Source organism: Xenopus tropicalis, chromosome 3, assembly GCF_000004195.4.
Source record: "Xenopus tropicalis strain Nigerian chromosome 3, UCB_Xtro_10.0, whole genome shotgun sequence".
Taxonomy (NCBI): domain Eukaryota; kingdom Metazoa; phylum Chordata; class Amphibia; order Anura; family Pipidae; genus Xenopus; species Xenopus tropicalis.
In genome coordinates this window covers 68,201,280-68,227,262 of record NC_030679.2, presented here as the reverse complement: position 1 = coordinate 68,227,262, position 25,983 = coordinate 68,201,280, and the positions used below count along the sequence as shown (strand labels likewise).

The following is a 25,983-nucleotide window of genomic DNA, read 5'->3' as shown; positions in this document are numbered from 1 at the left end:
ATGGATACCTTAATTAACACATATAATGAGATAAAAATATAATGTGTAAATTAAAACAGATTATTTGTTGGTAGCATCTATTTAAACTGGAGTAATTGCATTTGCGAAATTAAAGTACTGCAGCCCTGCTGTAACCAATACTATACAATGAAATTACTTTTGCTTTCTTATGATGAACTTTTGTTTACCTCCTGTTCTTCCTTTAATACAAATACATAAATACCCCAAGCAGTTGGATGACAACTATGAAAGGAAGAGATTTCTATATAGTGCAAATTGTGCTTAAAGTACAACAATGGTGGGAATATGAATCTGGTAAAGCAGTGCCAATAAAAACCATTAAATGGCATACGTGGGACATTTTAGTTGCTCTTAAACAATTGAATTTAAGTCAAATAAACATGAAGCAAAAAAAAAAAAAAAGTCTTAATAACACCTTTAAGAGAGAGCTTGCATTTGTTAATTATGCATTATTATTTTAAACTGCAGTTGAAAGGAACTACCTAGGTTGTTCTCACAATACATGCTTGCAGACAGATATATCCCAAAGGCATTTATTGCAATATACAGCAGTGGCCTTGGCTCACAACAAGACAACACCTACTAAAGGTGCCCTATATGATATCAACTAGCATACAGGGCTGCTGTATACTGGATATGAAGCAAACCTCCAGCACCATTTATAAAATAAGAGGATAAATATCCATACATCCCAGTATCCCTTACCCCAAAGGTAATGGTAGATCACAGGGATTGTGTCAAACATTTTTTGGAAGATATTCATTATGGTGTAAAATGTTAAGCCCCAATATTATGGAAAGATCACTCAGGTCTATAAACATCATATTAAAGTGAAGAGTTGTAACAACATCTGCAGGGCTGCAAGTTGCCTAATAGACAGGTTTCCTAATATAGGAATGTCGATTGTAAATCTTCAGGCAAGCCACACAAGAATTTTATAGAATACTCCTGCTGATTTGCACCACACAAGCCCTGAAATGTTCTGCTTTTCTGTGAGTCATGACATGATTTATGAGAGGAGGAATAGGTGCACGGCAGCTAGAAAGAAGATTTAGCGGCATAAAGGTTATAGTTCAGAAATGTCAGGGGAAGACTTGGAACTCCTTGTTTTAATCCATTTCTAAGTGAATTTTAGATCACTCATCCCTAATTGGTTGATATGGTTATAAAGCTGATGCTCTGTCGCTTCTGAGGATCCCTGCTGCAGTCTCCCTTAAAGTGCTATAACAGCAAATAGTATCATTTAAAGGGATTTCTGTGCAGACATTTTGGCTTTTTGACATAATCGTAGTCCCTTGGGCCAGTTAAATGCGCGTGACACACTACTACTACTAATGTGTAAATACTGAGACAGACTTGTCACATTGCTATATGAATAGTGGCCTAGAGCGATATGCCTAGAATATCAATTCATTTGGAAAATGAAATGCCTTGTGTAGTGCTTTTATTTAAAGCAAAAATATACCCCAGTTATCTTCCATTTAATTCTCCTGACCAGACAGTTAAAATGAATATACTGTATAAAGGTCCAAGTGCTGTGTGAGCTAATGGATGTTCCATAGGCACTTGAGCATGCACCTGTGGAACGGCACACTCATAAAGGTGTTGTGTGCCATTCATGGGCAAATCTTTGTATCTGGCATATTAAAAATGGCAACTCTCACATATGTAGAAATTAAGTGACGCTCAGCTATTGCTTCATAATTTCCTGCCTGTTTAAGAGAGCATAAACACTATACTTGCAGTAAAAGTAATAAAGTAATAAAGTACAGCTTCAATAGAACATGTAAATGTATTGAGGAAGTACAGAAAAGGGAAAGGACATGCTTTAACAGGCACTGTGGGATTACAAATATATATAATTAAAATAATTTGCAATGACATATTATATGATTCCTTCTTTAGCAGAAGTATGAGTAACTGAATTGTGCACTTTTCATTTTCCATCTGTTGCAAGAGTGATAAATCACTGCATGTGTAGTCAATTCAAACCTCCAAATATCTATTACTGGAGAAAGTTTAATGAATAAATATTATACAAAAATATTAAATAGCATGTAAATCCAAATCAAACTGGACAACAACCAAGTTTAAGGATACAAGGCACAAAGAAAACAGTAGTAGACTAGGAGACTTAGCAATAGACAAAGATAAAAGGTTCAGAGTCATCAATCCCACTGTAGTCATACATAGGGAAGTAGCTAGAGGGCCCATGCCTGTTCATATTGTCCCTTATCACCGATACCTTAGTGCCCACTGGTTTCTTCATATCAAGCCCTCTAGCCACACTTTTCATCAAAAGTCGGCATGAAGAATTATGAATTGTTCCCTTAACCCCTTAGTTTCTGAATTTGTGCTAACACTTTATACTTTCCAGACACTAAGACAGTAACACAGCCTGTAATGCACAGAAGGCTGCAAGCAGAGCAACTACTTTGGAGGTATATTCAATGTAAAGAAATACAGAGTCTCAAAGATAGGGTGTCAGGGGCCCACCAGGGCTGCAGCCTGGGGCCGCATTCCAAACCAACATTAAGATAGATTAAATACAGTAAGATTTTATATTGTGCATTTATAACATTATATAACCATTAGTAATGATCTTAGATCAAATCTGTCCTGTTTCAACTTTTTTTGAGAGCAGTGGCGCCTATAAGCCTTTCTTCAAGGTAAAAACGTTTGCTCATCACTAACTATGGTATGGTAGACTTTTTTTTAATCCAGGATCCTGCTGTTTACGGAACTATGGGGAAAATATAATGAATCTAAAGTTTGCTACTCTTCTAGTAATTCATAGTACTCGTCAGTTAGTTGAAAACAAGAATCTGATCAGCTGCTATAAGTTACGGGATATATGAAAACCATTTATTACCCCAGTTGGTGGTAAATTTATATATTGTAAGTCCAAGCAAATAGATGCCAAGTATTGGGAAAATAGTGAAAGAATTAGGGCAAGGTGGGTTTAATTATAACTTCCATAACTTCCACACTTTATTTGTGTACTCAGAGACCTTGTATATGCTTATCAAATATTTATTTCCATATGAAATCTTGCAAGATCAAAGGTACAAAAACTACGGTTTCTATTAGATAGATATATAGATAGAGGTATTTAAATAGCTGTTGGCAGACTGAATCTGGAACCCTCTGGAATTAAACCTGGGATATACTGTTACCTCATAAACTGCAGGAGGACAGGTTTCTTGAATCCATTCTTCATTTAAACACTCCTGTTTTCTGGTACAGCGATTCTTGCACCAACCACAATTCACAGAGGGAGACGAAAGGCAATGGCTGCATGATTTCAGATGTCCACATGTAAGAACCACTAGAGGTACCTTTGTTAACTGTAGCACAGAAAAGCAGTTTAGAGCATCTGCTTTTTATCAATGACCGCAGCAGTTCATACTTAAAATGTAAATAGCTGTATATTTTTTGTAAAAAAACAGTATCATAAAAATTTTCCTTGATTTCATTAGAACACATGCAAAGTTTTGTTTGCAGTTTTTAAAGTGCTAGAAGCCTTTGGGCAGTAGGATCTCAGTGACATGTAGACTAGTGCATGAGAGCCCTTAGACTACAGTATGTGTAGCACAATCTGCATCACAATAAATATACAGACTCTGAATATTATCTTCAGAAAAGCTTGCTGTGTTTTTCACCTGTGTCCAAGGCAGGGCTTGAGCAGACCTGTACCCACTCACAGCATTAGAAAATCCTCTAGGCTTGAGCAAGTAACCTGGAATTTTTACATCTCAAATGTCAGCAGCACGCCCAGCTCCAATACGAATGCATGACAGAAAAGGGCTTAAACAAACTCAAAATCGAACTTCATATTTAACTTGTTAAACTTTAAATGTAACTACATGGTTTCTACAGCTGAACAGGGCAAACATGCCAAAGGCTGGCACCGCAAACAACTCGTGAGCAACATGTTGCTCCCCAAGCCTTTGGATGTTGCTCCCCATGGCCTCAAAGTAGGTACTCATTTATGAATTTCTGATAAGGAGGCAAGTTTTGGTTGCATAAAAACCAAGTATAATGCCAAACAGAGCCTTCTGTAGGCTGCCAACCCACATAGGGGCTATTTAGTAGCCAATTATAGCTCTTACTATCACCTCCAGGAACCTTTTTCATGGTTGTGTTGCTCCCCAACGTTTTTTCCACTTAAATGTGGCTCCTGGGTATAAAAGGTTAAAAGGTTGGGGATCCCTGTTGTAATGTATCATATCAGCACCCGAGGGCTATCCTCTAGGCACATAAATTGAGTGCCTAAATGGTGAATAGTGTGCTGCACAAAACACACACTATATAAATGAAGTTTGTGTAACAATAAATCTTTTTTCAATGAAATATTCTTGTAGTACAGCATCATAATTCTTAATTATGTTAATTAGCAGAAGGAACCAACTAACTTGCATTCCGGTGTTAACCAAAGTATATCCACTTTCCTCTGATGCTGGATTAATGACAACTTCTGGAGAAACTGGCCTTGGTTCAAGTAGAAAATTAACATGGGGCTTTGGCTGACCAGTGCGTGAGATAACAACCTGAAAAATAAATGTATTAAAAGTCAGTTATGGTATGTGCTTCTTCAACTCTTCCTCTTGGCAATTATCATCTTTGTAGAAAAGATTGCTGAACGAATGTACCTCTGATTTGTATGTTTCTGGTTTACATCAAACAGAAACATCTCTTTCTGTTTGCTGTGTTCTGAAAATATGCAGAATATTTCTATAAAAAAAACCTCTAAATAAATGGGTAGATGAGTCAATGTGTGCGTTTAAAGTTACATCCCTGAATTTTCCTTTAGCAGTAACCCAATTGTATCACTATCATGCCCACTCTACAATCTATACATGTTACAGTCAGAATTTAAGTAAAAATACAAATGTGTTAAATGAATCTGCAAATATTTAGAAGAAATGCAAGTTTAAATAGTAAGCAAGTTAATGTTAAATAATGTTAAATAATGTTTAAATTTGTTTCAAATGTTTATTAGTAACATATTAACTAATTAGTATATTAACAGCATACTATTATTGGGCAGAAGATTAATCAGACAATAGATACAATGGAAAGTTCTTTTGATCCCTATATATATATCCCTATATGGGCTGATTATACCCATATGGCCTGCATTAAGGCATCCATTTGGGGGAACAATTTTACTGGGCCATCAAAATAAATGTAACTGGGCCCAATGGCAAGTGGAGCTGGCGGCCCGCAATTAACAATCCTACAGAATCCTACACCATCTGTGTCACTGCAATGACTGCTTAGCGTTGTGTAGGCTGAGATTAACTGCATTGTGTACACTACTGTACCAAACTCTGCCTCCCCTATGCCACCTGTGTGTTCCATACTCTGCCTACCCTATGCCCCTGTGAGTGCCATACTGTGCCTATGGGTTTCATACTCTGCCTACCCTATGCCCCGTGTGTGCCATACTCTGCCTGCCCTATGTCCCTGTGTGTGCCATACTCGGTCTGCCCTATGCCCCTGTGTGTGCCATACTCTGCCTGTGTGTGCCATACTCTGCCTGCCCTATGCTGTCTGTTTTTGCCATACTCTGCCTTCCCTATGCTGCCTGTAGGAAGTGAACCTAGCTGGGGTCTGTTCTAAGAGTTTTCAGCTTTTGGAAATAGTTAGGGGATCCCTATGGCGTATAATTATGTGTTGGGGCTTGCTGTGCTATCCACAGGGGAGAAGGAGGCATATGGATTTAAGGGTATGGCTTAATATGACTAAATTAACTTTTTTTGATGGGTGATATCCCTGCAGTAAGCACCAACCATTTGTCTTTTTGGTGTGGTACCACCATTAACATGGATATATTCTTAAAACCTGTTTGTGTTAATATGGGTGTGGTTTAATGCCAAAGCAGACTCCCATTATCGGCCCTCCACCACATAGGCCAGAAATATTCCAGCCACAAAAGTTGGACAACACTGCTCCAAGAGATTTCCAATGTGTATCTTAGTCTGTCACTATTGAATATATGTCAGTTGTGAAGTCAGGGACAGGATTGATTTGTAATTCTGGCACATGTTTAGTTTGATGTTTTGAAGTATTTGCACAAGGGTCATGGCCTAATGAAAAGATGTTGTTGTGCTTGTAATATCTCACTATCCAGAGTATGCTTCATGCTCTAATTCTCACACATAACGATGGCAACAGCTATTATAAAAAGAACCCTCTTTATTTAGAGCTTTGCAAGTTCACAGTGAAATAAACACTGACATGCCTGAGTCATTTACCCTAAAATATCTAATTACTTTGCAAACGGTGTAAAGCCCAGAAGTGTTAGGACCTGGCACTGAAGCCCAGTGTTACGCATCAGAGCGGATGCCCACAGCAAAATACACAATTCACTTTGCACCTAGCAGCTGGACTCTCAGCTCCCTTTTCCCAGCCCCAGACTGGAAACAATGAGCGAGCCTGAAACAGCTGCAAACTTTCATAAAAAATGAGAATGCAAAGGGTTTTCAACAAGTTGAAGCATAGGAAGGAAGTAAAATTGTTTCTCTTTTCCTCTTCATACTTGGCAGCTGCATTAAAAACTGTATTACACTCCTGTTTTGTCATTCACACTTTCTGTTAATAAGAGCCTATAAACAGACAGAAGTCAAGTTTAATCTATTGTTCAGTCAAAACATATTGCTTAAATAGGCTGCAGTCAATAATTTATAGCACCTTTTATTCCTTGTCACAACATGTAGATGTGTGCCATGCACACGTTAGCTTTATCATGCTTTATGCTGCAAGTACTAAAGGTTTTCTATACATTTTTTCTTGGAGGTATTTTACAAGATCATTTTTTTTTAGTTAGCATAGTGCTTATCAAGGCCATCATGCAATAAATGATAAAGGCAAGTGTGTAAGAAAATGAAGTAAGTTAAATGAAGTCCCCTGCCTATGTAAGAGGCATTTTGATCACCACAATGTTATTGAGGATACTGCAGCAATCAAAATGCACAACATTCTGTCACATCCCATGAATGCTATTGGGAAATATTGCCATTCGTAAAAAATGTTTTAAGGTGATAATTGCTTCCATGTACTGTAAGCTGCATGCTTTACATTGAAAATCATGGGATCATGACTTTGATTACAACAGTTATGGTGATTTTCAAAAATAAGAATGGAAATTATTTTATATTGCACATTTTAACTGAGCATTGTGCTTTTTGTAATATAGGTATAGTATCCATTATCTTGAATGCTTGGGACCTGCAGTTTTCTGGATATGGGGTCTTTCTGTAATTTAGATCACAATTTTTGTTTGCTAAACATCATTTAAACATGAATTAAACCCAATAGGATTGTTTTGCCTGCAACAGGGATTAATTATATCTTAGTTGGGATCAAAAAAAAGGTTCTGTTTTACTTCTACAGATGGACTCTATGGGAGATGGTCTTCCTGTAATTTGTAGTTTGCTGGATAATGGGTTTCAGCCTAATAGATCCCATGCTTTTTTCTATGACATTTTATTACATTCACTCGTCACTAGCGCAAATAAAAAAATATGCATATATATCTTTTTTCTGTTGGACTTTAAGTTAAATTATTTTTCACAGTGCACATTTTTGGGGTTTTTGCCAACACCATTTTTTACATAGTGGGGTTATAGTCTGTCGAGGACAAAAACTATTCTTCCAAGCAGCCATGGCCCAATGTCTTGCTTTGAAAAGATGGTGACTCCAGGGAGCAGGCTTCACCAGATTTTAATCAGCATGACAATCCATCCTAGGGTCTCATTAATTACTGCAATCACAGACAGTCATATATTATGCTTAAATAAGGCCAGTTAAACGGGGTATCATGTCAACTACTAAATTCCAGTCTGCATTATGTATGCTAAATATCTATATAGTTTACCTTCTTTACAATCAGTGTAATATGTATTATAGTATATGTAATAAATGCCCATTTGCCACCACATTCTATTCATACAGTATTAATTAAGGATGTCAGGCTTTTTCGTAGGACCGATATGTTCACTGGTTATGAAAGCACAGGGTAGGCCTATAGTTATATACACTCCATATTTAACCAGTCTGCAGTTAATGCAGCCAGATCAGAATGTCTACCATTATGCAGATTTCATACCTTTGACCACCTTTTAGGAAGATGACCTATCATTTATTGAATAAAATTTATAATGAATTTTAATGTATGGATTATTTGTTCTTACAGTGCCATTCATATTGAATCAATATTCCCATTTACCTGCATGAATCGCCCCTCAGATGTTCCCAAATTGGCAATGGTGAGACGTCCTTGTGTAAAGACAGAGATTGATGTTAGCAACACATTGCGAAATTGATCCATAAACAAGTCAAGGCGCCGTAATACAGTGGTGACTTCTACTCGATATTCATCAATCGGTGTTGAGCAATAGGAAGCATTTCTCAAGAATTTCTAAAAAAAAAATAGAGAAATAACATTAACGCCTTATAAATGAATACTTCAGGTTAGTAAATACTGAGAGGTATTAAATATGTCCCTAAATCTGCAAGCTGGGTGAGAAACATCGAAGCATGAAAATATTCTTAACCACACCCCGTTCCACCCAGACCACACTACCTTTTGCCCCATCGACTCCTTGATCTCTGTCTATATCTGAGGTATATTGCTTTTCAATGAAATGGGGTAGAAACAATTTAGGTGTAAATCAAAGAGAGTTGGTGACTGGGATGTTATTATGGGTGACCAGCTGGGTCACCCATGTGAGTTGATATGTCTGAGGGGGATGTTTTTTCACTAGAGCCAACAAAAACTCCCTACCTGTCAGGGAGGCAGTTCTGTAACTTCTATTGCACCCAGGGTTACCTAACTATGGGGAATCTTGTAAAATTATAATTAATGCTTAAATCAATTCTACAATTTCTTTTTGTGTTGTTAACACAGAAAAAAAGAAAGGAATCTTCCTTTGGAATCTGCTGTTGGTGCTTTCCCTTTTGGATGTAATGCAATTGCATTTATGTACCTTTAATAAACTGTCCTTATATTATTCTTTCTTGCTTTGTACTAGTGCAGTCTAGACAGCTCATTGAAATTCTTCAGTGGTGCATTGTACTTCAGAGTTTTTCAGTGCAGACGTTAACTGCCTTGACAATTCAATAGGAATGTATTAATTGGTAATGTGCTTTATATTGATGTTTTCCTCTCATTGCACAGAGATGATGCCTGCCATAAATGAAGGCCCTTGGAGAATACCCATCAAAGGGAAGAAACCAGCAGTTTCTTATTGTCTCATCTCCAGTCTCCATGTCAAGCTCATTTTGTGCTTATAAAAAAAAGTATAGTATAACGAAGACTTTTACTTTATATACATATGCTTCCACGTGTAGTCATGTGAGCGAGAAATATCAAATATGCATATTCAAAGATATCAATGACACCAAGGGGCAGATTTATCAAAATGTGAGTTTAGATTTTTATTCACAGAAGCGTATTTATCAATGTATTGGGCTCTAAACTCACATTTTGATAAATCTGCTCCAAACAGTCATAATGCCTCAAACTATGAAAGGGAAGTACTATGTAACTATGAAGTCTGAACTATTTTCCCAAACATTCTAATCAGTTCCCACTGAGACAATTTGTAGTTATTTCATGGTGCATTATATTGCATTACATCTGGCAGTCTATAACCTATGACATATGGGGTGTTGTGTCTGCTGTTGTGCTCAAGTGGAAAACAGCACCAGTTATAACACTCAAAATTGCTCTTGCGAAATAGCAGAACATTGCATATTCTCTGCTTATGGCACAGGCTGGTGGCGACAGGTCACTTCTGCTCAGAAATGCACATTTTGGCTGGCTGTCACCATTGCTATAGTGGTGGCATATATTGTTTTTTATGATTTTAGATAATGTGACCTGCAAGCATGTTTTACATTAGATTATTGGCCTACTACTTAATAAAAAAATGTTCAACAGTGGTGCACAGATAATTTATAGCAGCAGTTTAAATCTGTTGTTAGACTCCAGTGCTTAGAGGTTGCCACCAAACCAGGATTGTGCCAGTCTGTGCCAGCCTACTGGTTCAGATTGAATATCTTTAATTGTAACTCTGAGCAGCTACGATCTACCATGGCAGCGTTTATTCATTCAAAGAACACATAAATTAGGCTATTGTATATTAACTCAGTTGATATATTTTCTTTTAATACTGGTGCTATTAGATACTGAAAGTGTATGACAAGCAGAAAGATACTAATGATATGTGACTAGACTAGACCATATAAAACCACCCAAAGGTATTGGAGATGCAATAATTCATTTACATGTTGCATACTTAGCAAAACACTGACAAAACAAATTCTTGCAGCTGTTATTTGATGTAAGTTTTACCAAAGCAGTCAGCAGCGAAATGAGTGGAATGATTGGTACAATTTTTGGAAACAAAACAAATACAGATATTTACAAGTTAAGCCTAAAGCAATTCTGCCTCTGCATTAAACCAACCAGAATTACTTGACAATATCTTGTTGCAGGATCTGATTAATGTTAAAATTGGCTGCCACACGTTTTTCATGATGTTACATACAGTAAAAATATTCAGACCCATGGCCAATTCTATGATTCTAAGATATTTTTATGAAACTCAAACTTTGTATCTTGAAGAAAGTCTTTACCAGCTTTGTTTGCTGTTTAAGCTGATTTTGGCCTATTCTTCCAAGCTCCAAACTGCTCAGGTTGGTTGGATAATGCTTTCACATCTCTATTTTCAAAGAGCCACAGATTCTCTGTTAGATAAAGACGTGGCCCACTGCAGAACATGCACATTATTGTACTTGAGAGAATAATACAGTGTTACTTTGACCATGTGTTTGGGAACATTGTCCAGCAAAGAGGTGAACTTTAACCCAAGCTTCAGTTATCAAGATGCCCAGTCCCTGTTGATGCAAAGCACACGATTCAGAGAGCAGCAAGGGGAGGGGTGTTCTAGGCATTCTGATTCTGCATTTGTAAGGCACAAAAAAACATGATACGCAAAGGGCTTGCTACAGCTTCTTGTGTCATGGACCTTGTACATAGTAAGGCTTATTTACTAACAAAAACAAGCGCAAAGTGCAATATGTTGGGCTACATACTATTAACAAGCATACTTGCACCTATACATGCTCCTGACAACTTGCATGTACTGTAGTGCTAATGCACTAGTTCTGCCTGATTAAACTCCATGCAATTGCAAAGTACAGGGTCCTGGAATTAACACCTGCCCTTAGGAGATATATACTTATATATGCAAGTGATCTCCACCAGAATCAGAACTGATAGAATTTATATGCAAAACTCTGCATGGTTAGTAAAAAACAAGAAAAAAAACCAACATGGCAAATAAAGTTCAAATTCTGCATATATGGCCAGATTTATAAATCTTCACCCATTTGGTTAGAGCAAGCGACTGCAAAAACTGTGAGCTCCTGAGCTACCGAATGGGTATTTAAAAAAAGAGGTTTGTTATTTTCCCATAAATTGATTTCTGGCACAAATAAGAGCTTGCCACCTTAAAGTGATATTTACATTGAAAAAAAACTACTCTTCAAAATATTATTGTACACTAAAAGTTACCTATAGGTCATGTTGATCATTTTTTGTTGACAAGGCACAAGTAATTATTATATGAAGTTCCTAAACCTGACTGTTTTGCAAACCTGACTGACCCTTCTCAACCTGTCAGTTACAGCTTCTAATGCTAATGGGCTACTGCTGCACAAATATGGCAGCCCCCTCATAGAGGAACATGGGGGTCAGATAGATTATGTAAATGCATCAGGCAAATACTTTTATGGCATAGTTGTAAATAGCATGCAAAGAAAAAAAAATAATTAGAGGTGTCAGCATCTCTTTAAACCTGGTCAGCTTTTAATTTCTGGCAAAAACCCACTTACGGGAAAAAACCTATTATGCAGCAAGCCAAAGCAATCAACTGCAGAAAACGAGCGAGAGTTCAGGAACTCACTCACAGTTTCTGCAGTCATTTTCCCATATCCCAAGGGGTAAAGATTCATAACTCTGGCCCTAAGTGTCTTCATAAAAGAAATGCAGAGGATAAATAAATGACTGGGCTGTAGGCTAGCATTTTACCCTTATATACAAATACTACAGCTTTATTATATTTTCTGAACTTTATGACCAGAAATAACAAATGACTTGAGAATGTATTGCTGTTTAGATAATGAAATAAGAGGTACATTGGCAGTTTAAAGTAAGAATGGCAAGTGCTGAATCAGTAACTAAAGTTATAACCGTCATCTGCATTTCTCTTCCTGTAAGTGCAATAGATCACACTGCTATACATAATGCTCTGCCAGTACTGTGCTTTTATTTCCTTATGTAGTTATTTTTGGACATGCATCTGTACTGTTCTGATACTTCTTACCAGTTCCCATTGTAAACCATTAGTTCTGAGCTCATGAAGCTGAACCCACAGACAACGTATGGCGGGCAGATACATTATATTCCATGTTAAATCTATACAGGATCTTTTTGTCTAGATCTGTTGGCAACTGGTTATTCTACAAAATTATAATGTAAAGGTAGCAGCTAATATCATATTTTGTATGCTCATTGCATATAAATATGATAATTGCTTTGTGATAATTGTTTATTCATTGCTTTGGAAGTAAAATGTTGGGATTTGAATTTATGTACATGATTATTTAGCAATACAGAAATAGTACAAATCACTGCAATAACAAAAGTACACAGTTACAAAGATTAAGTGCCATGTGAAAAGAGATACAGGAGAAAGGTAGCGTACAGACACAAATATAATGGTAATATGCTGCTCTTCACAATAGTTGTGGTATTGGTGAATATATCTGGACTACATACTGTGCTAGTGCTCAAAAATGTAGGCTTTTCATACAATTCATATTTAAAGCCATATGAACAAATAAGGTCTTCCAATGATACAATAGGCAGGGAGAACAAAGAGCCAATTACGGAATGCTGAGGTACCCCCATTTTAACAAGAACCACATAAGATAATCTGCAAGCATAAGAGGCGAAGAAGGATCAGTAAAAAGGCATGTAGCTTGATTTCCCATACCAAGAGGCTAAATAATTGGCATTAGGTTGACATTATCAAAGGTGGAGGATGCATGCAGAAGACTAAAAATATAGAAGTCTAATTTAGTCTTGGAAACTTCTATTTGCAACTGTACATAATGCAGTCTCATTAGTGAAAAAACTATATTGCATAAGGTCCAGCAGACTGTGGGTATGAAAAGAGAAAAGATGTTCCAGTCTCAGAAGCTAGGGAGGAATTGAATATGTGGGCAAGGACACAAGTACAGTATTTAAGTAACAGGGAAAGAGTAAGTTCAAAGGCACAAAGTTGTAAGTGGAGAGGATAGAAGAAACTGAGAAAGTTTTGACCCTAAGAGGCAGATTTATCAAGTTTCAAGTTTGTGGGAAAAAATGCAATTATGTACACAAAAATGGAACAAAACTCACATGACTTTTTTTCTGCGGCACTGTTTGTAATCATGGTAATTTGTAGATCATTTATTAAATAATTTACTATATCATCCGTGATAAGGTATTCTAATTTGTAGTTGACATACTGTATCAGTCACTTAAAGGAACAGTAACACCAAAATATAAAAGTGTTTCAAAGTAATTGTTATACAATATACTGTTTCCCTGCACTGGTAACGCTGATCTGTTTGCTTTGGAAACTCTTCTATAGTTTATATAAATACCCTGCTATATAGCCATGGGGGCAGCTATTAAAGCTGGAAAAAAGGAGAAAAGGCACAGGTTACATAGCACATAACAGGTAAGTCCTGTAGACTACAATGGTGTTTTATGTTATCTGCTACATCACCTGTGCCTTTTCTCCTTTTTTACAGCTTGGATGGCTGCCCCTGTGGCTACAAAGCAGGGTATTTTTTAAACAAAAGTAGGGTTTCTAAAGCAAACACTCAACTTTTACCATGCAGCAGTATATTATATTTTAATTACTTTGATACATTTTCATTTCTTGGTGTTACTGTTCCTTTAAGCATAAAATAAAGGCCTAGACAAATGTCTCATCTTAGCCTAAAGGAAAACCGACAGTAACCTGGTTATTGGAAGAAGGGCAACTCCTGTCCAGGGAAGGAGGTAAGGGAAATGGAACTGACATAAACATGAGGGTTGATTCACTAAAGGTCGATAAGCGTTATCGCATGCTTTTTTGCGTTAAAATTGACGCGGAAAAAAACGCGTGATTCGCTAAAGTATTATCGCATGCGCTAAGTCGCATATCACGTGCGTTAAATAGCGTGCAACCGAATGCGCTAATTTTACCGCATTGCGTTAATTCTCGTGCAGAAATAATAGTAACGCATGATTCACAAACACTTAGACGCGCTAAATATCGCATTAGTCTATGCAAAAATTAACACCTACTTAGGGCAGGCGGTAATTATAGAAAAGTACAGTTCATGAGCTTTTGGCAACACAATATGGACTTTGCAGTGGGATTTATTCAAGTATGTGTTGGCCCTAGAGTGATGCAGCCTCCAGTTTGCAGGGAAATGGTCATTTTCAGAAAAGTAGTTTTACGGACCTAATGGTGTGTATGGCTAATATGGCGTGCTTTAATTAGTGTGCGTTGTGTGAAATACCGCACAAAAATAGTCTTCGCGTCTAAATTAACGCAAGTATCCTTTTAGTGAATCGCGCGTTAAGACGTGAAAAATAAGACACGCTAAAAATTTTAGCGCATGCTATAAATAGCGCTCGTTTTAACGCACCTTAGTGAATCAACCCTATGATTTGTTTAACCATTGAAGTATGACTTGAGTTTGTAATATAGTGCAGAATAAAAAATTTCATTTATTGATGAAAGAAAGAAAGAAGTCTTAGAACAGGTATGGGACCTCTTATCTAGAATTCTTATGATCTGGTATTTTCCAGATAAGGGTTTTTTCCATAATTTGGATCTCCATATCTTACATCTGCTAATAAAATAATTTAAACATTAATTAAATCTAATAGGATTGTATTGCATCCTATTATTAATTAATCCTTGGATTAAATCTATTTTAGTTAGGATCAAGTAAAAGGTACTGTTTTATTTTTACAGAGAAAATGGAATCATTTTTAAAAATGTAAATCATTTGATCAACATGGGGTCTGTGGGAGATTGCCTTCCCATAATTTGGAGCTTTCTGGATAACAAGTTTCAGGATCCTATACCTGTACATACATTTATTTTGGTTATAGTTTTATTTATTTTATTGTGACTAACAGGCCCCCACGCCTTTAATGTATATTTCTTTCTTATTTATATTTGGTTTTACACAAGAACATGGTTGTAAAGGGACTGAGTTTCCACACCTTCACGACACACCATACTAAAACTGTTGAGATATTTCTGTTGCTCCCTATTAGATTTGCATGTATAAGGTAAATATCAAATAACTTATCATGTTAGGGATTTTCTATTTTATTTTTCTGCCAATCCTCTCCCATGGGTTTTGCATTGTGTTTATATACTAGGTAAAACCCAGATGACTGTACTGTGTGTGGGAGCCTGAGCAGGAGGAATCAATCAAAAGCATGTAATGTATTCCATCTGCCTCGTTATTAATACCATCCCATTATTATGTTGTCAGGTAGATGCTGAAAAATTGCTGCTAATATATCATTCCTAAGAATTAAATCTTATTTAGCTGATCTTTTCTCTCTGTCTCCTTGAGAACAATCTATGCACAAAGTCTTATTTACAAGCGTTGAATTATTCTGATCAGTCGGAAGCGTATTCATATGCAGTTGTGTTATTACTTTTAATTTAGACAAAATTACTACAGCAAATGATGTGTGGGACTCCAGTTATAAGGTCTCTAAAGAGCCATTTGTCTTAGTTTATTTTATTTTATCTTACTAGCCATTCCCAGAGGATGATGGATCAATACAAGCTGTTGTGGCTTTTTGATGGAACGCTGTAATTGTAGCCTTCCATTAGCCTGCACACAACAGTTTTTTCCATGTATCATCTTTTTTATTAAAAAAAAAAATAAAAATAAATTGGTTTATGTATGGCCTTTTGAAACTGGGTATTTTTAGACTGGGGTAAATCAATGTCATTGTAACCATTTATATGGATTTTATATAAATGATATCCTGAGTTAATTTTATGTATTTTTGCTGGTGTAGTATAAGATCGGTGTAATATGTTTAGGATAGCTTGTTTTCGCCAACCTCTTTAACCTGTGCCCTTTAGTTAGTACAATAACACTACAGAAATATAAACACTTCTTTTCTCAGGGGTCCTTCTTGTCAACTAAATTGTGTAACATGAACAAATCCAGCCCCACCAGAGGCAGAAAGGAAAATCATTTTTAGTATGTGGCTGTTTCTTTACCACTGAAGTTTGAGTTATACTAAACTGGACCCTACAGAGTTACTGCACATGGGCCTGGATATAAACATGAGTGGAAGATAAGAGTGACATAAAGCTTGGCAATTTACAGGTAGAAATGAAAAGAGGTTTTTAGAAAATAACAAAAGTGAATTATACATTTACTGATATGTGCCATGAAATTGCCACAAACACCAATGCAGAGCTGCATACCTTCCAAACTAACCTTGAATATAATCAGAGCAGTGACTATCTGCATACCCTTAGACTGAAAGGGACTAACACAAAGTGGGCTGCAAGTACCATGAAGTATGTGGATCAGGAGCAGCCATTTTTTTGGAATCAACAATATTGGGTGGCATGAAACAGGATATATGATAACCACCAATAAAGTACCATTTGTGTTACATAATTATGTTACTGCACTTTCAAAAATTGATTTAGAGCAATTAGAACAGTCAAGTGAAAAATAATGAATCGACTACATAGCTTATGTATTTCATACCAATACAACCAAATTCATCTGTATACCTCATGATAAATAGACATGTTTTAACTACAACTACTTCATGGCAGTCTCTCTTTTGATTACATACAAATAAAAATGCAGTTTTAGTCAGCCTTTCATTGGGGCCATGTACAGTGTCAAACTCGTCCACTGGGATACCAGGAAAACTCCCGGTAGGCCCAGGTGTCAGTGGGCCCTCCTACTTTTAACCACTTGGCGGCCTATTTTATGGTTATTTTCTGTTTCTGTATGGAAATAAAGAGGCTAAATAGATGGAAGAGTAGATTATAGTATGTAAAAAAAAACAGCCTAGGAGAATACAGAAGTTAAGTGGGGATAGGAGAAAAATAGCTTGGAAAGTGGGCCCATGAGCTAAGGTTTTCCGGTGGGCCTCTGGCTTCCCAGTTCAATGCTGGCCATGTATAAATGCAGGGTAGTGCTAAAAGCAGGACTGTACAGAGATATTCACTATTTAAGGGCCATATTTTGTATATAGGCACCTGAAGCACGTGCCTAATAGTGGAACAAAACCTTTATACCATTAAGTGAAGGCAGTGAGCAGCTATTATAAGTGCTCCTGTAAGATAAAAAATGTTCCCCCCACCAGAGGTGCAGGGTAACAGAGCCTGCACTCTGTAATGGGGAAACTATAGTATTTTTTAAAAGAATCACCCTAGCAAGTGCTCTGTCCTTTGGTTAGAATGGATGTCAGACAATGTAAGCTCCCAATTTTTTCATTGAAATAATACTGTGAAGAAAATGGCATATTTTTCTTAAACATTAATAAAATGGTCCATGATAGCCAGCATTTCCCGTCATACAGGGCTGCTCCTGCTTTGGGGCAAGGGGAGAAGTTTGTTGCCAGCAAGAGGCAGGTTACCAGAGGATGCAAAATCCATCTCTGGAAGTGTTAAGAACCAGATTAAGATTTTCTAAAATAGAAATTCAGCTTCTATGCATTCTAGCGTTGTGGCCCCCCTTGACCCACTCTGATACATAAGAGGGGAGTGTCTTCTGGAGCCAAGGTAAACAACAATAATTTTCAGCAATAATCCCCTCCATATTCCCCCCAATAACAATTCTTCCTCAACATACACACATCCCACAGCAGTTTCCCCTTGGAAGGTCCACCAAGTTCATTGAACTTATGAAGCACTTTGTAACACAAACAATTAACTTGTGTTCCATTTGTAAAAATAGGCACTTATAATTAGCCTGCTGTATGCATGTCTGAGTGCAAGTGAAAGGGCATGTACTTATTCCTTCATTTGTTTCATGCATGTTAACTGTTGTTTATCCATCTAGGAATGCAAAGCCATAAAATCTGCATATTAAAATATCCCTAAGCTGTATTATAATTCCCTACATTCTCAGGCAACAAAATATACTGTATGTGGGCGCTTACAACAAATCCAATGCTGGTAGTTCTACATTTAGTGCCAAATCACCGATGGCTGATACATTATTATTAGTATGGTAATGCAGGAAACTAAAGGAAAATGAAATGATTCTTGGTCTTGGTGCACAATTAAGGTTGGATATGCAGTGTTCAGCCCTTGAGCAATTGTTGAACTAGAACACAAGAGCTACATGACAAGCAGTACAGTTACACAAGAGCCCTAGGGTCACAGGCTTAAACTTTTGCTGCAGAAAATATTTGTTTTGTCTTACGAGTAAGTTTTGTTTGCATTTGCATAATCATTTACAAACTAAATGGCAACACTATCATGTAACGTATCTTATTTCAACAATGTTAAACACAGCAACAATTTGCCTTCCTGGAAAACATTACAGCTGCAAAGGTCACTATGTACCCTAATGGCAGAGGTTTTGGGGCTAGTCTTCCCTAGACTGAAAAAGGGCAATATATTTTAGAGCAGGCTGGCAGTATCTCATTTACAACATTATTACACTGTATTTTAATCGGAGAGCATGTCATGAATTATGAAGGTAGTTCTAATGACTCCAGGAACCAAAGAGCACTATCCTGTGATCAAAAGTTTCCCCAAACAGCTGCCTTAGCAGAGGGAATCTGGTAGTTTGGAAAGATGGGTAGGGACACTTCCCAAAAAATGACACCCATATTCATATCCATGCCAAGATTGCATAACAAAAATCAGATGGTGACCCTGGCCAGTGAAATGTACAAGATAGATCAACTAAATGAGTATACGGGGATCATACTATAATTTGATTTACTTATTTTAGCCAGCTGTGCAACACATGGAACACATTTTGTAGCCCTTATAACATTTCCAAGCACCTTATAACCATACAATGACCTCTAGTATCTATAATCAATTCTGTCTAAATATGATGACATATCTTCTAGAATAAGTTCCTATCATTCTTAAACCTTGTATTAGTCCTTTTAGTGGACAAACAGAATATTGCATAATAACTGAATTAGATGATGACTTGGCCATGGCATGGCCATACTCTATTTGGATTGTACATAACAACTTCAGAAAGAAATTATGTGCTTGTGTATTTGGACCACCCACCCCATTTTAGCCTATGGACAAGGCTATTCTAGTGCAGGTCGCATATTTTGATTAGGAAACAAACATTTTTTCAGGCCTTTTTTCAAAATACAATAATGTCATCATGGTTTCATTTTCTCTTTTTAGTACATAAGCAACTAATTAAAAAAGTAGAATCCTCCCTATCACCGGAGTTATAAATATGGAAACCCCAAAAAAACAAGAAAACTCTTTCTTGTGACTCCCATTTTTCAGGTCAAGCAGACCTCCATTCTCCAGCAGATCAGAAATACACATCTGACCAAATGTGTGCTATAACCCTTTTTTAGCTAGTAGGCTACTGGCTTACAAGATAAGCTAGTCGCATCAAAGATACAAACACAACTGGGAAAAACCCTCAAAATGTGTATATTAATGAATTAACAAATAAACGGGTGACGGTTATCAAGTCACATAGTAATAGTACCTTAATAATATGTTGGCCTGGGTGTGTAAACCCCGGGCCCGCTACCTGTGTATGTCCACAGCCAAAGCACAATTTAAAACAGTGAACTCTCACCAAAGTCGATGAATGGTCCGGGTGCTCAAAGCCACAAACCAGTAGCCCAAAGGAGTGAATCCAATTCAAACAAATTCCGCTTCAATCAGCACACCGGACAGCCATAGAATGTCTTAAACTTCAGCCTTTAATAATTTCCTTTAAAACCAACACGCCTAACATGTTTCGTGCGCATCCTGGCATACCAGGATTAACTTATTTGTCCAAAAATGCCACATTCAAATTTGTTGTGCTACAAAAACACTGACGGAAATTTGTTTGAGAAAAACATGCTGAAAACATCTAGATTTTCACAATTAAAGAATGGCAAGCATCATGCTATTAATGAATATTGCTTCTTTGTAATGCAAGAAACTGACATCTAGAGTAAGGATTTGCAGCTGTTCTACCCAGTTACAGTGTAATTTAAAGAAAGATGTTTATCATTTTTAAAAAGTTCAACAAAATGGCTGCAAAGCCAGGCATCAGTTAATCAGAGAGGGGCAGAAATAATTATCCCATCTGCTGCATCTCTGACAGAAGTAACTGAAACACATAAAGATTTAATGGCCTAGGTCTGTGCAGGACTTGTAAATTTTACTTTTAAAAAATGGGCTGAGGTTTACTAAATAGGTTTATCTGGAGACCAATTCTAAATATTACATTTATTTTAAAATTAAAATTCTCAGTGCTGATGAGGAACTGCTGGAACAAAGCAATTTATATTAGTACAAATAGATCCGCTTAAAAGCCTCATGATTTTATACTTTTCTATGACAATGATTCATGTGCATTTTTATTCAGCCTTAGCTAGTATTCCAACTATATGTATAAAGAAGGTATTTAAAAATACAACTTTCTACTTGTAAAGCTACCAGGCTCATGTCATGAATATGAAATTATGTTAAGCCTGACTGAGAACTGTGTCTCTGACACTGAGTGGGAGTTTGTCCTGAAAATCAAAAAGGATTATGGCTAGAGTTGTTACATTTTATATACTGAACAGACTGTGCCAACTCGGTTATAATCCATGACTTCAAAGTTGTTCATAGCAACTCCCCATTTTCTGATCTTGCTAGGTTACCTTTTGTGCCAGTGGTTCCACACATGCTAAATATTCTCTGGGCTAAGCTTAGAGGTTGCCAATGATTATCAAAACATTAGCAGAAACTGAGAATACACCTGTCATTGTAGCTAATTTGGCGTGACTACATGACTGGTCATTGATAATTTGGATGCAAAATGCATCGCTTTTTATAACCCCCATATAATTTGAACATGAATTAATGATTGTGATTTTTATGTTTAAGAAATAGAATATATTGTGAGTTGACCCTAAGCCCAGGACTGCAGCCCAGTGAATCAGCAAAAGAGAATACAGGGAGCTACTGGGATAATTTTCAGTGACACACATTCATTGCTAAATGGCTGTGTTGATCTTGAGCTGGTACATAAGTGGAAAAGGGTTGCACCTCCTGCTGCTCCTACCTTGCACCTCAAAATGATGTGAAATGTAGGGGAGGACACCTACATGGCTCCCCCTCACCCACCTCCTTTTGAATCTAGTGTGGCCTAACACCAAAATGGAAAGCAGAGGCCTGCAGGTTTAAGCATTTTAAAATGAGCCCTATGGTATAACATGACTATTTCTTTGTTGAGCTTTATCTCACTTAAAATCATAGGGCTGCTGCCCCAATACCAGTGATCCAGTGCTAACTTCCCTTCTATGCCTTGTGGCCAGTATGAAAACACCTTGGTGATGATTTAATAACAGGTGCAAAATGCGCTATAGTAAGTAAGTCTAGTAAGAGAGCAGTAGTGGCAGAAAGATGACCCAAGCTTTAAGGGAATAATGCACATTTCTTAAACATAGCATTAATCTTTGAGGTTTTAATGTTTTACAACAGGGATTAGATTATTTTTTACAATTAAGAAGTTTCAGTGCATCATGTGAAAGAAACTACATAATTAAGCCCCATTCAAAGCTGTTGATATTACTAAGCACTGTTTATAAGGATACCATATACAAGATAATCATGGCCATAATATATTTTTACCTCAGTCTATCTAGACACTAGCAAGGTTTTATATTATTTACTGGGACTGGCATTCCAGGGAGTAAGTTAATAAGTGGCCCCATGTGTTTGCACCTTTCTGGAAATGTTTATTACTTATAACAAATGTAAAAAATGAATTACATGTTTTTATGGACAGTGTTTATGTAGAAAATGGCTACTTTACAATTGAATCAGAGGCACATAGCCAGTTAGATCATAAGATGAGATGTTAGAGATGTCAAACATGTCACTATGGCCCCTCCTAAGGAGAACTGTATAGACTGATAGCCATCAATAAATAAACTAGCTATGTGGCGTTGATTCATATTTCAGAGTATTTCCACTTGAGGGTTTTCCTTTCTGGTTTAGTTTGTTCATGTTTGACACTAATATGATATGATAAATTTGGTGTTCCAGGAGAAATAATCTATTCATTTGCTATATAAAGCTAGTGCAGGTACAATGGGACTGAGCTTCTTTTAGGGACTGACAATAGATAAACCATACATACAGTATCTTCTGCTAAGAGCCCCTGGGGCACAACTGTCTCAATCTGCCTTCCATGGATTGATAGATTATATTATGTCTGTATAATCCATTATTAATAGTGACAGTGCCATCCAATGAATGTGTTAGGGCAATTATGTGTTTGAAAAAAATAATGTAAATAAAAATATTACATATATTTAAAATAATACACAGTATAACAAAAAAAACTATCTTAACGGTAATCTCTGGATATTATGACTGACATCAACAACAGTTGGTTTTTGGCTGTCTTCCATCTGGAATTTATCAACCTTGCTGATTTGTGCATCTAGGAATTTGTCATATCAGATTTAAAAAAATCAAGCAAATCTCACTCGAGAAAAGCAAAATGTTTTTAAGAGAAAGTAACCCTGCCATAATATTCTGCTCAATAAAACCTAAAACTGCAATAATGTTTTATGGAGAGAATAGGAATTACGTTTAAAATGGATGTCTGTCAGCACCTACAGACAATACAACACCTCAATGGCCATGAAAACCTGCGTCTGTTTTCAGTCATTGGTGCGTATGTGTGTATGTGGAATTTCTACATACAGAGAGGGTTGAAAATGTGCTTATTAAATTTGTTACTGATGAGAGATACACAGTTGACACACTATTCATATCATGTAACTTTAATCAAATGCTCTGTCAACTCTTGAAATGTCACATGTAACTTCAGTACCACAAAGAGGTTGGATTAATGTGACAGCTGGAGTGCTCTGAAAGGGAACAGTCTCAGTTGAAAGGGTTAATCCTTATTATAAATTTTCTGTCCTTGTGTTCCCTTGAGACATTATCTGTCAGTAAATAAATTATTGTCCCCAAAGTCAGCAGCTGCCGACCATAATGATACTGTTTTGTCATCGCCTGATTTTGTTTTGGCTCTGAAAAGGTTTTCAGATCTTTTTATTGAATAATATCTTTTATTTTCTGTCATGTTAGAGGTGACATCATGCTATGAATATTGTAGCATGGAAATGTGCAACTATACAGCAAATTGTAATAACTTGAACTAGGTTACAACACTAAACAGGCAGCATTTTATGACCTATCATACTATTGTATTACCCAGAAAAATGAGGGAAGTATTTCCCTGTCGCACTAATCTTTCACTTCCTGCTTTCTCTTCGAATGCACACTACTATTTCCTTATCATGGAGGAGTTTTGCTTAATGAGTTGGGGTATTAACCTATAGCAACTATTCAACAAGAAGAATCTACTGGTTCTGTTTTTTTAAGGCAAAAATCGAATTGCATCAAACAGATTAAATCAACACAATGCATATTGTTCTTAAATAACTTCCACTGATCCTTATATCAATGGGACAGTCCCAGTGGCACTATTAAATAGTTTTGTATATGTGAATTATCAAAATGCTGTTTATCAAGTCAACATTTTTTTTCTCAGGACCAGAAGGTCAAAGTGCCTGTGAAAATATCAACGTAATTAACAGCATTTTAATATTGCACAATTGCATATGCAAGACTCATCCCTGCCTCAATGATTTACATTTTTGCTTTTAAGCTGACTTATTTTAGTACCAGGGCAGTGTTTTATTGGTGTGTACCTGCTCGAGTACTGTCACACACATACATACACACGTTTGTATTTGTATTATACCATGCCTGATAAAGGGACCTAATTCATTCTCATAGCTTGCAATTGCATTTCTATCCAGATCATGGTTATCAATTTAATCCCACATCTGAAATAATAAAGGTATATTAATAACACTGGGTCTAGTGATGGTGAGAGTTCTTGAACAACTTGGGGGCCACAATATACAGTATAATATAATATTAATACATGTTAGCTATGAATTTGGTCAAGTTCTGGAACTCACCTTGTTGTTAATGCATAATCTGTTGTCTTTTTCATAAAAATGCTCAAGACACTTGGTGTTTTGCTTGTCTGCAGCGTTGTTGAAGAATTCATTGATGGTTTTCACAGACACAGCACAGACAGCTGACCTGTTGTTTGCCTCAGAAGAGTCAAGTTTGCTTTGGGCGAAGACAGCATAAAGTATATCATCATCTGGTTTGACGCCCATCTCTTCTGCCAAATCTTCACCAGCTCTGCCTAAGTATGCTGCTTGTAAAATATTAAAAACTGCACCAGCGGTAGACCTTTTTCTTCGTTTTTCAGTAAAAATACACTCCAGGGGCATCTCAATATAGGAGCGCAACTCAGAGTCTGAAGAACAGACCCTCACAATTCTAGTGTGATAGGCCTGAGAGTCAATGGACTCTCGCTGTACAGTTAAAAAGTAAACAAAATTGTTACTTTCAAATGTATAAATATATTTAATGGGATATATATCTCTGAGCTGGGGTAGTACATCTATGTATGACTGATCTGTGAGGTATTCAAAGCCATCCTGGGTCTCCTTCAGTCTACGCACTGACACAGAATGAATCGTCGAAGGTTGTCCTGTTAGTGTGCTACCCACAAAAAACTTTACAAACCTGTCTCTCACTGTTACCAGGATCTTGCTTCCTGTTGTACTAACAATGCAGTCAGGACAATTGTCTTTATCTTCTATCATTTGTGATGAATATAAGCAATGAACATTACTTGCTATATCCCAGGGTTTATCAGAATGCAAAGTATGACGCTGACATTCACCTCTACGTATATTTCCACAACTAATGAGCTGGTCATCATAGAAATCCTCCACAAACAGAGCCATATTAACGTTGTCTTTCCAGGTGCCATTTGGGGACAGAAAATTATCCGTGCAGTTTTTACATGGCAAACAATGAGAATGTACCAATAATGGACCTGTTTTATACTCAGAAACCTTTGTAAGATTTTCATTCAAGACATAAATCTTATTCACTGCTCCCACATATATGTAGCCCTTAAACATGATAATATTTTGTATTGGTGTATCTGTAGTGAAACTCTGGAGGTTGTGCTTTATATTCAAATCCATTTCTGCCATTTTGGCTGCTTCCTCGCATTGTCCCATACATTTCAGCAGCAAGCTTAGGAACACAAAAGCAACAGGAACAGCCACGAGCATCTTGGCATGTACCTGAAAAAGACAAGAAGGAAAAGGGCTTAAAACAGTTAAACTCAGCCCTGACTATCTCATGTCTAGACAGCAGAGTCATGAAGCTGACTTTCAAATACAATAATAACTAACAAAAGATGTAGTCCACTTAAACATTTTTAGCCTCCATTTAAAAAATAAGTATATTTAGCTTCAATGGAGTGTGAAACAATGGGGTTCCAAGGTAAGAAAGAAAAAATGCAATTTTCTTTGTGCCTTGACCAGCTTTACTAACTAGCACATTTCCTTTATAATGGTTAACAATGGAGGGGTTTGATGTGGTACAGAATGACGAGTAGCATGACATTTAGACCCTGTGATGGATAGGGTAAACGACTTGTGGCTACCCAGGCCTGATTGCCACAAATATATACTGAGTCATATATTATTTTGCTCTGCTAATTGTGCTCTTCTGT

The 25,983-nt window shown here is 36.8% G+C and overlaps 1 protein-coding gene across 2 annotated transcripts in view; it reads right to left on the bottom strand.

Moving 5' to 3' along the window:
- The window catches only part of met (MET proto-oncogene, receptor tyrosine kinase), an 86,013-nt gene that overhangs the window by 35,725 nt on the left and 24,305 nt on the right, over positions 1-25,983 (bottom strand). For both annotated transcript variants that reach the window (XM_002934955.5, XM_031898970.1), the window contains exons 2-5: positions 24,356-25,549; positions 8,255-8,446; positions 4,437-4,571; positions 3,198-3,368 (exon numbers count right to left, since the gene is read on the bottom strand). In XM_002934955.5, the coding sequence (XP_002935001.1) occupies positions 3,198-3,368; positions 4,437-4,571; positions 8,255-8,446; positions 24,356-25,537 (1,680 nt within the window). In that variant the 5' untranslated portion in view covers positions 25,538-25,549. The remainder of the gene's footprint in view (positions 1-3,197; positions 3,369-4,436; positions 4,572-8,254; positions 8,447-24,355; positions 25,550-25,983) is intronic.